Source organism: Molothrus aeneus, chromosome 3 (assembly GCF_037042795.1).
Source record: "Molothrus aeneus isolate 106 chromosome 3, BPBGC_Maene_1.0, whole genome shotgun sequence".
Classification (NCBI taxonomy): domain Eukaryota; kingdom Metazoa; phylum Chordata; class Aves; order Passeriformes; family Icteridae; genus Molothrus; species Molothrus aeneus.
Genome location: NC_089648.1, coordinates 81137093 through 81155865, shown reverse-complemented (window position 1 = coordinate 81155865; position 18773 = coordinate 81137093). Strand labels below are relative to the sequence as shown.

Sequence of the window (18773 nt, the reverse complement as noted above, 5' to 3'; positions counted from 1 at the left end):
TCTTAGAGAAATTAGTGCTTTCACACAATTACAGCTGGACAACCATATCCTGATCATCACAGAACAATTATTTTTGTCTTTGAGAATGTTCTTCAGTATTTTTTATGCTGTATTTGAAGCTGTAGTGTCTGTATTTGCTTTGGATCTCTACTTACAACTCACAAACAAAATTTAGATATAAGGAACCTGGATCTTAAGAACTGTGCGACTGTAGACCATAGGAAGCACAAAAGTGACCTGCAAAGTTTTGAGGGATGTTTGAAACAGATAAAGATTTCTGGTGGACTGGCAACTCTTAAGCCTGGTACAATTTGCCTAAGACAATAATTTGTCCAGTTAATGTCAAATTAGAGTTGTACTGCCAGCAGTCTTCTATTAAGCTTCCAGAGAGAATTATGCTTCATGACCAGCAGGCAGCTCTCATTTTGAAATAATTTCAAATATTCATCTTCGAGCAAAGACTGTTTTCACAATAATTGTCAGACTTGCTTCTCTTGGCTGTCTTGTTCGATAAAGTATTTTTTTGTCCATGCCTGAAAGAGAATTTAAAAGATTGTAGCAACTAAGTTGGTCATAAGTGATATTTTTTGATCCTAACTCTCATTTGGGAAGACAAGTTGAGCAGTTCTAGTTTAGCAGTTTTTTAGTTTTTGTGTTTGCTCTTGTTCTAAGGATAATAAGAATTGTAGTTTGTCTCTCCAGAAGAGGAATGAATTTCAGGTAATCTATGTCAGTATCTTTCAGCTTTTCTAAGTTGATACAGGTAGATGTTGAAGGATATAATAATGCATTATCAATTCCCCCTCTTCCATAAGAAAGTAGATGGCTCAGAGTGTGCCATGCTGTTTCATGGTCTTGCTGTAAGCCAACTTTTACATTTCCAGTGAAACTCAACTTTATCTGGCATCTGACAATGCAGAGAAGAGATGAGGTGGTTAGTATGTGGTGATCTCTGTAGGGGCCTGTTTGCAGCCTGTGTGGCTGCAAAATGGAGGCCAGAAAATAGGAAAACTCTTCAGTTGTTACTGCTGGTTTTTCAGTGTGACTGTTTGCTGTATGTCTAAAACAGTGGAGAGAAAATAATAAAATACTAGTTCAAGATTAGTATCTGGACTTTGCAAGCACCAATACAAATGTATTTTGTTCCTTCACGTTTCATCAGACAACATGATTATTTTATATTACAGTTATATTTTTTTATGTATTAAGAAACTATTTGAAAAAAATACTACTTTCAGGAATAGCATATATTTACTTTACAATGACCTGCTGGATACATGTCTCTTTAAAAACTCCTCTGTATAATAGAAAAGTATAACAGTTAAAACCTGTGAAGCATTAAACTATGTTTTAAGTTTTTGGTTTGTTGCATCAGACTATACAAGGCAGAAACATTGGGATATTTCTGTTGAAAAACTGATTAACAGTGTGAGACTACAGTTCGATTTGTCTAACTAGGAATGTCTTTGTTCTATGAATAAAAAAAATTAAGAGTATTTTGAAATTAGTAATTCAGTGGAAATTCAAATGTTTGTGTTTTGTAGGTGTAACAGTTGTTATTGTTCTGAAATTACAATTTTTGCATTGTATTCTTCCTTGTTCTTTGTTTTTGATTAATAGGAATTTTGTATCCTGGACAATGCTAAAAGTTTTTCTTCATTAAGTGAACTGTACTAGGGGTTATAATCTGAGATACTGAAGTCAGTGAGATGAGAATGGGCATTGAATACTTTATGACTGTAGAGTACCTTCAATATTATTGATAATGCCTGGCTGGCAATTTTTTCTCCTTTTTTAGGAGAAAACAAAGTTGTGAATATTATAGTATATTCATATAGCTTTAAGTTTAGAATTCCATATGGTATTGTATATTCTTTTGTTTTAGTGACCTGGTGATGTTAATACTTGATTTCCCTTTTTGCCTAATTAGACATGCAGCTTTGACAAATGACATTCTGCTTCTCACCAGCCAGCTCTCCTGACCTTGTCATTATTACTGATGGGTACATGTTGCTGCTGCAGGCAAAATCAGCAGTTGTGCATTTTAGGGACTTGATGATTTTGCTACTTATTCTTTTCTTCTTCCCAGAGCAGTAAAAACTGGAGGGCAGCAGTTGACTTGTGTGGGCGGCTTCTAACTGCACATGGTCAAGGCTATAAAAAAAGTGGACTGCCTGCTAGCCATACAACAGATTCTTTACAGGTATGTTTAAATATTCTCTTGTCACTTTTTTATCAACAACATTCATAGTGGCATTTTTTTTTAACAGGATCAAACTCCTTTTCCTAATTGTAACATAGAAACTGAGGTTATTAAAGTATTTTAGCAAGACATTTTTTCTGTTTGCTTATGTAAAGTAGGCCTTCATTTAAAACAAACTTACTTTTTAAAGGAAAATCCAATCTTGATTCTACGTTTTTAAAGATTTTTACACTAGCAAAATGGAATATGTTTTGCTGTTTTGAAAGACTCATTTCTCTAAAGTTCATGGAACTATCTAGATTGTGAACTTTGTAGTAAGATTCTACATGTTAGAAATGTGTTCATGTGTTCATTTATTAATCCCAATTAATAAAATATTGCAAGTGATTCATATGTTACCAGATGAGAACTCATGTTTTTGACCCTAGTGATTTTAAAGCTCATGGTTTTTCACCAAAAGATTTTAAGGATACCGTAAAGTTGGAAAAGCAGTTAAAATACCAGATTCATAATTGGTATATACTAACTCATTTCAAAGACAGATGTTCCAGTTTTGAGGCAGACTAGTTTTTAAACTTCATCTTCAAAATCTTGAATAAATCTTGTTTATCTCTACAAACGATTAAACATCGGTCCTCTGAGCTTTGTTTCAATGATTTGATGAAAAGTATTGTGTAAAAGAGCAGGTAAGTATAAATCCTGATTCTTTTCAGTAACAGAGAAACTTTTTACTCAGCTTTTATGAGAAAAAATTGAAAAGTTGAAATTGTATTGGATGTGGCTTTTGATAGAAGCTAATAACAGACCTTGTCTTTCCCTTTTTTTATATGTATCAATTTTTAGCTGTGGTTTGTGAGACTAGCACTGCTGGTAAAACTGGATCTGTTCCAAAATGCAGAAATGGAATTTGAACCATTTGGAAATTTGGACCAGCCTGATCTTTATTATGAATATTACCCCAACGTATACCCTGGACGTAAAGGTAAAAGACTTGATTTATGAAATGCTTTTCTTTTATTCCCTTTTTAACAGTCATTATAAAATACTGGTTGGATTCAGGGGGTGTTTAAAGCTAAAGCATTGGAGAGCTATGGATTATGTTGGTTTTGGTTTGGTTTTTTTCCCCAGAAGAACATGATTGATTAGTACATTAAAGTATTGCTCATACTGCTAGCGTTCAGAAACGCATAATTACAAAATTGATTATATGTAGGTGCTTTTATTGGAGAGCTCTGGGTGTCAGGGGCTACCAACCCAAATCTGACTCCGCCATGGGTTCGGGATGATCGTGTTTTTATATATTCTGTTGTTATATAATTTTCATGTTAATTATTAAACTTATATTGTTCTATTTTATACATAGATTTCAGCCAAGCATGGCTCCTCGTGGCCCCCCTTAAATGTCTAACATAGTTTCTCATGATTCTTCTTATGATTATGCAATGATTATATTTAATTACTAAACAATCATCACATCTAACAATTATATCATTTATCACACTGCTTATGCAGGTGCAATGATCTGGCAAAACACAAAGCCTAACATTTTCAGAGTCTATCTTTAACATTTTCCAGGGCCCCACTATCATTATTGTGGAGGTAGTGATAAGAAGTAACAACAGGTAGAGCAATATAGGTAGGCAGTGTATTTCATGATGCTGCTAGAGAGGAATGTTTTAACAAGTAAATATAATGTTTTAGTTCTGTGATACTGAAATTAAATACTACCAAACTCAAATAGTTCATTTTACTCAAAACCAGGCTTGAAAGATGATGAGAGTTTGTGGAAACAGACTCTATAAGCTTTTTTCTCTTCAGTTCATCCAGGTAGCATCACTATGCTATTTTTAATACTTATACACCCATATGCTACTGCAGGTGTTATTTCCTGGTTTATAGGATTAAAGGAAAAAAACCCTATATTTAGAAGTAATTTAATAATTCTCCTTAATTGAAACATGATTAAATGTAGTATTATTTGCTAAATAATTGAAAATAAGTAAAAATCAAAGATTTACTGTGTATCTTATTATTGAAGAAAACAAAACCAACACCAGCTTCAATTCTTTTTAAGCAGTTTGTCTCGTGTTACAAATGCACTACTTCCCACTGCTTCAAAGAGCCCACAGGTTAGCCACATAGTTCCACCACTCAGGATATTCTAGCTCTCCAGAAGTCTGGGTTTGAAAAATTGCTATTTTTAAGAGCAATTTTACTCTTGTTCAGGCTATTTTGAAATTTTATTTTTCTATATATGTGTTATTTAGAAAAGAATAACTCTCTGATGCAAGTACACTCTTGAGTGTTCTTCATGTTCTTTGGCTTTTGTATTTGAACCACAGTGTGTAATAAGACATTTGTAAGAAGCAGTTTTTACAGACAGTGCCACTCTGAAATATTACAATCCATTTTACATGAGGTAGCCTTGATGGGGTAACCTAGAAAGAAAGAAGATTTTGAGGTTTCTGAGGAAGGGAAGTTGGCGTCAGACAGTTCACAATTTTTTGCAGATTATTTTGTACAGTGATGCAAAAGATCGGTTGCAGCCCAGCAAGGCCAGTGGGGACTGCCTAGAACAACTCCCTCTGATGTTATTCATGGTCCTTCAGGTAATCACAGGCAATCCACTGGGAAGGAATTGTGTCAGCTGGAAGAGTGAAAAAGGTCCTGGTCATCAGGTTGGATGGCTTTTTGGATCTGATGTTCTTAGGGCAGCTGCACACACAATAGCAGTAGTTGTCTTCCACAGGCCGTATGTATGTCTCCACATCTTCTTCAATATTAAAAATAAGCTATTTTGTCTAAGAAAAATCCTTGCAGATCATGTCAATATTTGAGGTACTTGAGTGCTCATGCCACAGATGATGCAGGGAGCAGCAGTTCTGGACAGTTTGGCCAGGTGTTGAAATCACCTGTCCTGTGATTGAGCTTTGGATCCTGGAGCAGTCACTCAACCACTGGGGTTGTTTCATTCAAGTTATGAGGATATTGATGGTAAAAAGAGGTGAGCTTAAGGAAGATAGTCTATTTCATAATTATATGCCTCAGTTAATTTTTAACAGTTGAACATATCAACTGGGACCATAATCTGATCATTTGTGAGGAAAGTAGGATCAGGGTTGGATGGAGCTGACCTGCTAGTTGTAGATATCTCATATACATCCAATATGGGAACAGCTATTAAACATTCCTTACATAGTTTTGAGGAGAGAGAAATAGCATTTCCAGAGATGTAGGAGAACACAAGCAGTTGTTTTTTGTCTAGCCTTAAACTATGCTGTGCTGGATTATGGATAAAGAAATTTAGTATACATGCATTGTTAACCAGCTAATTTAAATAATAAAATACAGATAAATCATTCCTATATTTTGGTTAAAATATATTAGTATGAATACGCAATCCACTGCTATTCGGCAATTTTGTGTATCATTTTGTGGTGTAATAAGCCTAAAAGAAAGGGCTTAATTTCAGCATTTTAATTTTGATTCATGGTATATAAATGGAGTAAGCACTTAAAAGTCAATTTAAGAAGTGAGAGTATAGATATAAATAATGTTCTCATTAATTGTAATACAGATAATACTTTCTGTATTCAAAATATTCATAATAAAAAATAGTACATTAGGAAGTTTTCTGGGTTTTGTGCATGAAGTAGGGGAAGTTTGAAATTTAAAGCAGTGAGAGTAGCCCTTCATCCATTAATCTCTGAGAAATCTATCTCAAAGAATTTAAGTTACAAGGAACTGTACAAAAAGTGAAAGATGCTTTTCCATTGATTTAACTTAACATGGCCAACATAGTCCTCTTAATTTCCCTCTGAAACTCACCTAAAGCTGTTTCCCTTTCAGCGGCGTTGCTAATCTCCATTTCTTCCTCATATTTTGTATGACATTGGCAGCCATGATGTGTATTGATCCCAATATTGTTATCTTTGTCGTGGCTGTAAGATCTAGTCCTTCTGGAATCTTCTTTTCCTGGTTTCTATGGGCATTTTGTTCAGTCATCTGCATTGCCTGTGGGAGTGCAACCTCTCAGGACATTGATTCTGCTGGGATCCTTCTGTTGGCCAGTGGGGTTGGTTAAGGCACTCATAAATCGTTGCTGATTGATAAGGAGCAAAGAACAGACTGTTCCCATTTTCTAGTAAAATCTTAAAAATCCTTAGTTATAGATTTAGTTCTTTAAAATTCATCTGCATAAAGAAGCTAAATAGTCACATTTTTACATATGTTTTTCTTTCATAATAGGTAGGTCTTTGGGTCAGGAACCCTGTTTCAGATTGCTTCCTGCACATCTTCATTGTTCTGTGTGGGATATGTAAGGCTGAATTTTTGTCATCATTCTCATGAGAGATGGATTTCAGGAATTTTTTTAATGGTTTTAACTTTATATTAACACAGTCTTCTATTCATTACCATTTTTTGTCTGTGTTCCTTGTGATACATAATAAACTCTCATATGATAGCTTGCCTAACCTGAGACAGCATTTCCATTGGTAATGCCTATGTGTTTCTGAACCTGTGAGAGCCAACAATTAAAATGGAACATTAAAATGCTGCTTCATTTTTTATGAGGTAATTTGCAGTACGTAGAGCAGCAAGTTCCAGAAAAGTTAATGCTAACAAAATCAATCTTCTAAAGCTACAAAACTTGGGAATAATTTATTTTGTATTGCAAAGGGGGAAAAAATAAGCTATGCATAAGTAAAAATTTAACTTCTGACCAGAAGCTTATGTAACATGGGGTGGGATTTCTTTCCCTTTACCCTTTTTATTTTCTTTCTGATGATGCAGCATCATCTGTACTCTTCTAAATGAAATCAGTCTTCTATTCTCTGGTGGGAAGGGCCTAAATTAGGAACATGGCATTAAATATCTAGTTGTATGTGTTCTAGAAACTTACTTCATAGTGTATTCCTTCCCTTGACCTCTTGGTATTTCAATACCAACACAAGTTTCCAAAAGTGTGGCAATGTTGAGACTAGGGATACACTAGTGTGTCCTGTGATAGGATGGCACTATATATATATATATAAAATAATAGTGTGAGTCTAGATACCACAACTGCTTTGGCATTTTTCACTATTGATACTTTTATGACATTACTAATATCCACTGTATTTAGAATTTTTATCAGAAATACATGAAAAAATTGATAGAAAAAATTTGTGTAATTTAATTTTTAATGTGTCCTTAGTTACTCAAGCAGTGATCTTAATTTGTTTCTTTTATTCAGTTTTGAAATTCCAGTCATTCTAAAGGAATCATGTCATACATGGTCTAGAACTGTCACACCAACCCATGTTGTTAACAAATTTTCAGTGCTGATGCCTAAGGTGAACTGTAATAATTGTTACTACATTTTGTAAGCTTATAAAATAGCAAAAATTGTGGTGAGAAACTTGTTTTATGTCTACAGAGATACTGTGTTAGCTATGAAAACACTTATCCACTTAGTATTAAACACAGTATTTCTCTAATGCCCACAAAAGACATTTTACAGGAATCTGGACTGTGTCTAGTTGCAAGGTCTGCCTGAAGCTTGGTCCTGTTTCTGAATGTCAGCCTATGCCATAAGGACAGACTTGGATTGGGAAAATGATCTCCTTTATGTGATGTCCCTACAGTGGCATTTGGCCATTTTGAGTTTACTGTCTTCCTTTTTCTCTTCTACTTGACCATGCCAGTAGGAGGCAGGCTGGCTGAAGCTTCCTTTTTTTTAATTTATGGGGTCTGATGATGCTATAAATCATCCTTTTTTGCACCTTCCTCAGATTTGGTAAGTGGGATAACTGTGGCAGAACGTAAAGTGGTGTGGGGAAAAAAGATTAATAATAATAAAAGGATTAATAATAAAAGATTGTGGTAGGTCAAGAAACAAAAGGAAATAATCAATTTTAAAATAAAGATAAGAGAAGAAATGCACAGGCTAAGAAATTATGTCTTAGAGACTGCTCCTCATTGTTAATAAATTTTGCAGGAAAGCATAAAAAGAATACTCCACCATATTGTTACATGTAGTACTGGTTTTTTCTCATGTGTTACCACAAATACTGCCTTAAGTTAGCACTCCCATGTCAGACTGATTGAGTCTTGGCAGTCGTTCAGGAGAGTTATTCATTCAAGCTCATGTTGGCAGTAAAAATATTAAAATTTCTAGTGGAACTGGTTACCCATTATTTTGTTTTCATGATTGTGTGCCTCTCCACTGCCTCTTTAAATTCACTGTCGTGTTGCTTCAGAGCTACTGTCTACCTGTAAAATCAGCTAATACAGCTTGAATAAATACCACTCAAATGTTGTGGTTCCAGTTAGTTGTTCAGGCTACTCAGACATGGAAATAGAATTTTTTCTGAAATAAAACAGATATTTTATTTAAGAAATGTATGTATAATCTAATGGGGTAGAATACTGCTAAAATACTTAATTATGCATTCTTCTTTCCCAAAGCTACATAGTCTCATTGAAAACAGTGTCAGCTTTACACAGGATTTCTTAATACTATGAGCAAATAACTAATTTCTAAATTCTGCCTTATTACAGTTATCAGTAGGTAAGATTTAGGGTGATCTCTTTGCTGCAGGGGAATTTTTGTAGTTTTCCTGCATTGTTTCTGTTATGTTTTCCTTTCTTCAATGCAAGTAACTCCAAATTACTGAGGAAGTATTTTTGAAACTTTTTAAAACCAGATCATGATTCAAAGTTTCTGTTCTTAGGTCATGTGCAGTTAAATTGTAAAGTATATGCAAGCATGTAATTTCAGATAAAATTTTCAAAATATTTTCTTTAAATGGTTACAAACATTTAGTCTCCTATCTCATCTTCAGTCTCTCTGGATTGATGGTAATAAAAAAACCCTTGGAAATTAGTCTGTTGAACTGGGATTTTTAAGTGTACTTTTAATTTCTAGCCAGTGAAGCTAGGATTTGAAGTTCACTACATTATCCCTCTTAAAAATCCTATAAATTTTGGTAGAAGTATGTTTGTGCATATAAAGGCAAGCATATACATCTCTCTATGTATATGTGAGTGTAAAGCAAAAGATTTTTCAGAGGCTCGATACAGTGAAGGAATGAATGTTTCTTTTGTTTTGGTTTGGGTTTTTTACTGTTATACAGTCCCACTTCATCCTTTCAGTAATTGATAATCTGCTCTTCTGTTGCTTTTGGGCATTTAAGATTTGTTGAACAAGCTGTAGAAGGCAGATCAGAAAGCATTTCTGGTTACTTGTTTGCAGCAAGAAAATTCAAGGATAAAATAGCTGGTCATTGGCATATTCTTCTCTGCTCCAAGAGGGCTGCAGATCAGGGCTGCAGTTCGAATTTGATTGACATGAGGTGATGTTTGTGTTTTGACAGTTATGAAAATGTGCAGCTGTTCATAAAGAAATAGAAATTGAAATCTGTGGTCTTAAAAAATTCTACCTGATCTTGCTCTTTATTCCATCTGTTCCCATGCTTTCAGTGTATCCATTTTCCTTTCAGCAGATCTTTTTTTACTTTTGCCTTTTGTATGATGATAATATATATATATATATACACATATGAATGAGATTAATTCATGTGAAAGGGACAATCAAACATCACATTCTTTGAAAGAAAAATCTCCAGTGTATTTAAAAGTAATTGCTAAGAAAATTGTCTTAAAATTAAACCATTTTCCATTATGTATTTTTTATATATTATTGTGAAGCCCCTAAAGAGGAGCAACAGAGGTCAACTGTAAAATATCAAGCTAGAATAAGACCTGCTTAAATTAAAAATAAAATTTCGATATATAGCAGTAATTGTAGGGTATTGCCTTCTGTGGAAATTATCTAAGCTTAGCTGGCATAGTTTTACTGTGTAAGGACATTACTGTAGAAATTGGAAGTATGAAGTAGAGAGCAAAATCCATTCTCCTATGCTCTTAACTAAACATTTTAATTGCAGGATATGCTAATTGTTTTAAATACTTCCTTGACATGTTGCCCTGCTAAATGCAGTACTGAATGAAATGTAATAGAGTATATGGGTTTGGTTCTGAGTAGTTTTGCAAAAGGCATTCTATGATAAATTCAGTGTTTATATAATTTTTTTTTGTCTCTAGTGAGTTGCCACAGGAATAGATGTATGCCTGCTCATAATAGAAACCTGTTATAAAGAAATATGTCTTTCCCTGAATGTTTTAAGTGGCCTAAAAGTGAGTAGGTGAAACTTTTCTGACAAGATAATGTAACTCTTAGTCTAACCAGCACCTGTGTTATTTCTGTTACAACTGAGTGTTAGTGCAGTCAATTGTACTTTTTTTCCCCCCCAGTATAAGTGTGTTCACTGAGGGAAGTATAGTTTTTTTCTCCCTGCTAATCTCTTTTTTTCATTAAATTTTCTGCTCCAAACTCTACAACCTGCCTTTCAGACCTTCATAATACTGTTATTATTGATCTATTGGAGTCATCAGCAGACATCATTTACTTCTTCCCGATTTTCTTGTTAAACCAGATAATGTAAAATTAAAATCACAGTGTTTTCTGAAAATCTCTTTTGCCTTTTTTAAGTCTCACCTCTTGTCAGCCCTAATATAGCTGTTAATCAGTTACAGAATTACATTGGTGAACAGATCTATTTTCTATTACTGCCATGTTTTTCTTTTGGAGAAGTGTATGTAAATTGTATTAGCACCTTAAACAAGTAGCACTCATTGACAACTTTACCAAATCTAAGTAAATTTATGGCCTTTTTTTAACTAGAAAATCAGTGTTTTACTGTAGGAACTGAATTAGATACATTTTCCATACCTCATATAATTTAACTAAAAAGTTTGCTTGTAGACAGGAACATATCTGGGAAAATGCACTTAACCAAAAATCTCAAGAGTTTATAAGCAGTATGTTTAAGGTCTTTATTTGGATTGAGTGGCTTGAATAAGTGCTGCAGGTTTTTTATGAGCAATTTGCTCATCTGATTTGACCTGGAATTACACAATACTGTTTACATGGGCTGGTAAGAAAGCCTTATCAGTGGTAAAAGGACGTTTCTTTTCTCCTTTCCCCAGCTGTCACATTTGTATGAGAGCACGTGTACAGTTTTGTCCTTTCTGCAAAAAAAAAAAGAAAAATCCTGCTCTTCAGAAGGATTACAAGGGCTCTGAGGAAGAGGGCAGAAAGAGCTAGTGTTTCTGATATTTTAAATAAACTTAGTTGCTTACTTAATAAGCAATAAGTAACAGACATTGATTAGATGGATTTGCTGGATGTTTACAGTAAAATCTCTTCTGTTTATGTCATGAGTTTCAAAAAGAAAGAGAAGAAACAGATGCTAAAGTTTTAGGTGCTCCTGTGAGAAATTGTAATACAAAGTCTGGTTTGAAAATTCTTTACAGTAACTAGCCTTGCAGCCCGAGCCAGCTTTCTCCTGGTTTTGTTTGAGAGATCTGTCGCCACACTTGATGTACTACTGAAGATCTCACTAAAATGTTTTTTGGTCACAAGCTATGAAGGAAATACTAAGCAGTTGAGAAATAATGCATCCATACAGTACATTTTGAAGTAATACAGTTCTGAATGTGTGTTACAACTGAGGATTTAGTTGTAATAGGAAATAAATCAGATTCTTATGGAGTTTAGGTTGACCTGGAGTCGCATTCATCATTCTGACATCCTCTGACACCACTTCTGATGATGTACATTGGTCGTGGGTTGTTCTTTCCTTTCACAGGGATTGTGATAGAGTGGTTTCATTCAGCAATACACAAGATCAATACTTTACTAAATACAGAATTCCAAAAAAACTGTATCATAAAACATTATGTAAATGTTATTACAAATTGCTAATGTGAGATGTTTCATCTGTGCTCCATTAAATACCTGTCTGTTTGTGTGTTGACTAATTCAAAGAAAACTAATTCAAGTTTTCTGTATGAGTGTTTATTGAATTGACCTTTTGTTGCATTTTACAAGAGGATGTAAACATACAAACTTGTTCAGAACTAACAGTGCTGCAACACAGTCCGTAACCAAATGTTGCTAAACCTCCAGTTTTTTTCAATTTTTTACAAAATTTTCTGCCCCTTTTTTTACCTTGGCCTCAGAAATCCCATTGAGTGCAGCAGAAGGTGCATAATTGGTAAATTAATACTACCTTCTCCAAAAGAGCAGTACTAAACTAGCTGGTTTTAGGCACTGCTTTTTCTAACAGGATTACTGTTGGATTGTTGGAGTTATTAGAACTTGGTCTTCAGAGAGGTAGTAGAGATAGAACCAGCTGGAGTTCAGATTTGCTTCCATAAGTTTGCAGTGCAGTTTGCAACATGTCTGCAAAGCAATTTTTCTCTGGTATTTTGGCACAGAATTTACTCTTAAATTATTTTCCACTTTCTTTTTGTTGTTGTTCACTGCCTACCTACACTGACTGTATCTTCTGTCATGCTAAGCGCTATTCAGAATACATGCATAAAATATTTCACATCTTTTGTGACCGGTTGAATCAACTTCTACATGTCTGTTAGTAGAACTTCAAAGGTGGTTTTATTTGCTTAATGTGTTTTCCACATATGATGATGCATGAAACTTGTGTGCGTCCGTTACAGGAACTCAGCAGTCGGGGAAGCCATCGGGAATAGTTAGCATCAGCCAAGAGAATTTATGTAGACGTAAGTGGCTTACTGTGAAGGTCATAATTAGTGAGTCTTGTGATTAAAATTTTGTCAACCTTTAAAAAAGTCTAGAGGCAGTGACTCATTTTGTATAGCATTTACCTCTTTGACATACAAGCCTGTTAAGAACAGGTGCAAAAATCTATTTAGAAAGCTCCTGAGTCCTGTTTTTGAGAAAAGATGAGGCAAGAGGTAACTTGAGAGAGAAATCCCCTTAGAATATATGTATAGCAAATGTACATATTAAAATATTAGAAATGTGGTGATGCCTTGGAGTGGTTACCTGAAACAGAGGCTAGACAAAATTAAGAGAATAAAAGGGGGTGTTTTATTGAAGACCTTCAATAGGTACACCTTGGGCAGTCAGAAGCCTCTGAGGGGCTACACCCCAGATGGACGATGGTCATGAGTTTTTCACACCAAGTTTGGTCCATTTCCATTATCAGGGGTTAATCCTCCAATTACAGTTTCAGGTAATGATGTAATTTACTCCAAGTTTCCCCCCCCCCCAATTCACTATTGTTTATGTCTCCTGGTGCCTGAGACAATAAGGTGTCCTTCTTGAGTTTCAGGCTTAGAGAGGAATTGTTTTGTCTGAATAAAATGGGAGAACAGTAGCTGACAGGCTATGGAGTTTTATACACTAAAGCAGTACAGGATCTGAAAAATATAAAACCTAAATCGTAAGGCAGTGGTGGATGGTATTTTGCAAGGCCTATATCCCCATTATGCCAGCTCTGATTTGGTTTCACTAGTGGTGTTTAGTTTTTGTTTGGTATTGTTGTCTGTGTATGAGGATTATGCAGTTACCTGAAAGCAAGATGTTGCACACATTTGGGTTTGGGTAAACTCCTGAAACTGCCTGTGAAGTCAGCCTGGATGTCCATAAATGTAGACAATGAGGTCTTTGCTACTACTACTACTACTACTACTTGTTATTATTATTAGTAGTAGTAGTATTATTAGTATTATTAGTATTATTATTAGTATTATATTGTATTAATATTAATATTGAATGATAACACCAATAATAACAATAACAACAACAATAGTGGTAGGAATAAACTAGTATGAATTTATTTTTCTCCTCAAATATTTCTTAAAATTCCCTATTCTTTGATGTTTTAAATGAATCAGAAGTTATACAAAAATATGCCTAGAGGTTTTGCATGCCCTGGTTATATCTCTTTCACAGGCATGCTTTGAAGGCCAGTAATTTCATCTTATTTCTTCTACATTGGTTGTAAACTATACATAATTATTAAATGCTAGTGGTAATGTAGTGGTAAAAAACTTCATTTTTTTATTCCTTCATTTTAATTAGTTTGAAGAAATTTTAAATGAAACATTATACTTCCCAATACAACTTGGTTTTGAAAATTTGAGTTTGGTGCACCTTCTTCTTGCCTTTATGATTATGGTTTACTTGTGTTCAAGATATTTTAAACATGTCACATGATATAGCTGAAAAGAAGTTTCCTGTTTTCTCATCTTTCACAGTTTTCATCAGTAGAAGAAAAAGATATGAAGGAATGGACTTTTTGATATAAGCACTAGTGAGACATACCTTTTTTAACATAGGCAAATCAGAAACTGATCATTATAGCAAACACACTTAACAAAATCAGTTGTGTTTCTAGGTTCCATGGTTCCTTTCTCCATGCGGATTTTGCATGCTGAACTTCCTCAGTACCTAGGAAATCCTCAGGAGTCACTTGACAGACTGCACAGTATGAAGATCATCTGCACCAAGGTAAGAGCATCTCTAGGCACTAACATCTCGTAATGTTTAAGAAATAAATTTTACCGTCCTTATAAAGAACATTGTTTCAATTATGACATTTTTTACTCCATCTTGATGAAAATAAGAAGTTTACTATTAAAAGTAATGAAGTGCCTCTTGCATTTTAAGAGAGATCCTTCTCTTCTCTGTGGTAGCTCTGGCTCAGTTGAGTAGAGCAGAGGACAACATTTGTGCTTTTGCCAGACAAGATGTGGAGCACAGTAAGCAGATGTGTTTAAGGGCGAGTAGGAAAGATTTCTGTCCTTCACTCAGCTGTGTCCAGCTTGCTGAAAACAGTTGTTAATGACTTTGATCTTTCAGAAATAGTCCAAATAACTGGTTTTAGAAATAATAGTCATTTAGGAATATAAATACAACCTGCTGAGTTTGGTTGGGGTTTTTGTTTTGTTTTGTCTTGTCAAATGCTATAACAAAAAATTATGGCCTAAATTATAACATGGGATTTGTCAGTGCTGAAATTGGAGTCATGGTGTTGTGAGCACTAACTTTATCCACTAAAACCAGCAACCCTGAAGCATAAATATTTGCCCTTAAATGTTTTTCTTCACAGAACTCTTTCCCAAGTAGTCTAATGCACCAGTGACCATGAATTTTACAATGTCGTAAACTGTAGAAGAAATGCAACATTATTGCTTTATCTATGACACTTGAAAGTTCAAAACTGTACATAAGATAAACACATGTGATTACTTTTCATTTTCAGTATTCCTTGAAAGTTTCCTATATTTGCTTCTTAAAATAACTTGGATAAGGGCAGTGGAAGGATTTGATAATTGCCAATTGTGTAGCTGTAATGGCATTAAGTGTATGAAATCAACTTTCTTCTAACAGAGTAATATGTAGGAGAACCAAATGTTTACTGTAAAAAGCCCAGTTCTTCATATTATGAGGAGAAAAATTGAATGGTTTAGGTAATAAGAAGTGAAAGTGGCATTTTTTGTAAAGTTGGAAAGAATTGATTTGGAAACTTGAGAAATATATCTAATTTGGCCAAGAAGTGGTACTTCTTAGCATTTGAAGACTGCTGTTACCTCTCATCTGATATCAATGTCCAGCTATTCTCTCCAGCCCTCTTCTTTATAAACAGTCCTCAATTTGAAGTAGTTCTGTTCTTCTAGGAAATGCCATACCACCTCTATTGCAGGATTTCATTTCAATAACATTTGCCTGCCCCAGTCTGCAGCAGATCAGCTGTTTCACATCTTGGGTTTATGCAGTCTGGTATCAAGTGCTACACTGTCTGCCCTCAGTCATGAAGGTGCCACTAGGTTCCAAAACTAAACTGGTTTCTAAGTTCCTGAATCTTGTAACAAGGAGTAAAAACTGAATGTGAACGGGGGAGTCACTGCTGAGCAGGGCATCCATCAGCTATCTGGCAGACTAGATCTGGCCATATCTCAGTTACAGTGTGATCAGCCATGATTCTCTGCAGGTTAAAGATTGCTGGTCAGTAGAGGAATGAAATAAAAGGAAATTAACTTTGTCCCCACACACACACTCCTTTACAAGAACTTGAAGTCATCTACAGCCTTGAGGTGGATCTGCCTCTGATGTTTCTGTACAAGTGCATATCCTTAGAGCATATCCAGTGTACCAAGGAAGCTTTCAAATTAGAGTACAGCGTTTTGTTTGAACATGAACTAGGGTGATTATTTGTTTAAATAAGGGAAATGGAATATGGTGGAGAAGATGAAATAGAAATAGAGTTACAAATTAATATATACATATTTCCCTGCCCGCTAAATTCTTGAAGAACGTGTCTCTTTACTCATATTCTCAGTCTATCAATTGCTAGTGATCTGTGTCACTGCAAATTCTGTAATCCCTTGTACTCTTGGAGAAAGCTGCTTCAAAGCTGGCTCTACATCTTCCACAAGCTCTTCTGAGGAGTCTCTCGTTCTCTGCACTTGGTGTTGGTTCAGAGATTGTCACCTCTTTGCCTCTGCCTTCCTGTGTCTGAGCTTGCAAGGTTTCCACTGTGTTAGTGTGTTCACTTGCAGCAAGAAAGACAACAATATCCCTTTGGTCCTGACAGCTTCCTCTGAGGCAGGATATGGTAGCCAGGACAAGTTATGTCTGTGCTGATGGATGCTTCTTTTTAAAGTACAGTAGACAGATAACTTCTAACAAATAAAACATCCTTCTTGGAAATATTTCTGATCAGTTATTCTAGATACCTCATTCCAGATTACTTCATTTGTTTGCATTCATTTAAATACCTTGGTTTTTGGAGCAATTCAAGGACAACTGTAGAAAGAAGAGTGTGAAAAAGGACAGTTTGTAAAGATGACTCTGTTTTTAAAGACAGTTGTCAATTGGTGGCAGTTTAACCATTTGAAGTCAGGGCTGTCTGATAAAGAACATTGTTTATATATATTCTGATTTTTGTACAGAAAAAATCAGAACTGTTTTGTCGTTTGTCTAATAATCTCAGTCTCAACTGGAATGTTCAAGAATATGGTTCTAATACTTAGAAAAACCCATGGCATAACCAAGAAAATAACATAAAGGATGTACACTCATTAGTCTTAATATTTGTATGTGACACTTGGGAACCATTTGGGTTATAACAGAATTAATTGGGGAGCTTTCAACCAAAAGCCTCTAGTGTTTTACCTCCCTATTTTAAAAAGTGGAAAAATAATCTTTGGTCATCCATATTTACAGAAGGGCATACGAATCATCATTATGTAAATGAGATGATCTTGGAGTCATAAAAGCTAGAAGAAAGAAAAGACCTATTAGCTCACCTAGTCTGTCTCTCTGCAATGCCAAGTTGTTTTGTAGTTTTTAATGAGCCAGCCTATGGTACTGAGGCCACATCCCCTGGGAGGTTATTCCAGGCTAATGGTAGTGCATTCTGATCGTAAGAAAAATCTGTTCTTTCTATTTCATTTCTCTTTCTTAATGAAAGGGTGAGGTTTTTTTCCTATCCAATACTTGATTTTAATCTGCTAAATTCTTTATTGCTTTTTGTTGTATATATTCTACAGACACCTGTCAACTTTAGATTAACCATTCAATTTAAAGATGGAATGGGATTTATTTTGGTTACTTGGTCTTTACAGCCTTCATCTACTTACATATCTCTGGTACCTGAAGCAGGATTGGAGGTTGGGTGGAAAAATGTTATTTTAATTTTTCCTGAATATATGTTTCCATATATATTTTTCCTGCAATAATGTTTTAGCTTTTCCAGTATTCCTACAAGTGTCTAATCAAGATCTGCTTAGATATTTTGCATCTTCTTCTATATGAACAACATTTGGGAAAGAAATTATCTGTAGTGCCAAATGGGTGTTATAGGCTGGGAGAGGAGTCCAGTGAAATTGTTGCAGTCTCTGTGTTATTGCTGGTCTTCCCAATATGAACTGCCTCAATGAGTTGTTACACCAATAAGTCTGCCTTGAAATGAATGGTCTTTGAACAACCAGGCAATAAGAGTAACAATAGTAACTTAAATCACAAAACAATTTGTTCTTTTCAAGTGTTCATTTGAAAACATAGGCATCATCAATTTAGTGCTAATAGTGCTGAAGACATGCTAAAAATGTATAGCTGGAGACCAAAATGTGAAAAGGACAACTCTCAGGCTAAATGTAAACTCTTCTTGTCTGTAAGTACCTATGCTTCCCTAGATGCTTGAGGGGGAGCTGGAATTTTACATATTTCATAGCATGTTTCACTTTTAAACCCTAATCCCTCAACTGCTAGAGCAGTTAGGTTCTTCTGCCAGGTGAGTGGAGCAGTGGCAAGTGGGTTAACACTCTTGCTTCCTAAAAGGGCCTCTGCAAGTGTTACCTCAGCAAAACTTGTCAGAAATACTTTGTGCCATTTGCCCATCAGCCACAACTTCTGTAGTTCTACCACTCTCCTTCATGAGTAGTTATGTTCCTCCCTGGCCCTTTCATACACACTCTTCCATATCTCCTGGCCTTTTGTTTTACTCCCAAATTGGTGAGCTTTTCAGTCTCTTTGAACTTCTCAGTCTCTTAGGTTTGATTACTATAAGCTTCTAGGTGCTAAGGTGACATAAGTTTTATAGTTTTCTTATATTACTTCAGTCTAGAGAGTATTTGTCTTGACACCCTGTTTTTAAGTTCATAGAAACAATGATGACTCTGTACCAGTCTG

General features: G+C 35.0%; 1 protein-coding gene across 2 annotated transcripts in view; it reads left to right on the top strand.

Annotated features, from left to right (window-relative positions):
- The window catches only part of TRAPPC12 (trafficking protein particle complex subunit 12), a 49596-nt gene that overhangs the window by 10508 nt on the left and 20315 nt on the right, over positions 1-18773 (top strand). For both annotated transcript variants that reach the window (XM_066547249.1, XM_066547250.1), the window contains exons 4-6: positions 2090-2203; positions 3047-3185; positions 14476-14588. In XM_066547249.1, the coding sequence (XP_066403346.1) occupies positions 2090-2203; positions 3047-3185; positions 14476-14588 (366 nt within the window). The remainder of the gene's footprint in view (positions 1-2089; positions 2204-3046; positions 3186-14475; positions 14589-18773) is intronic.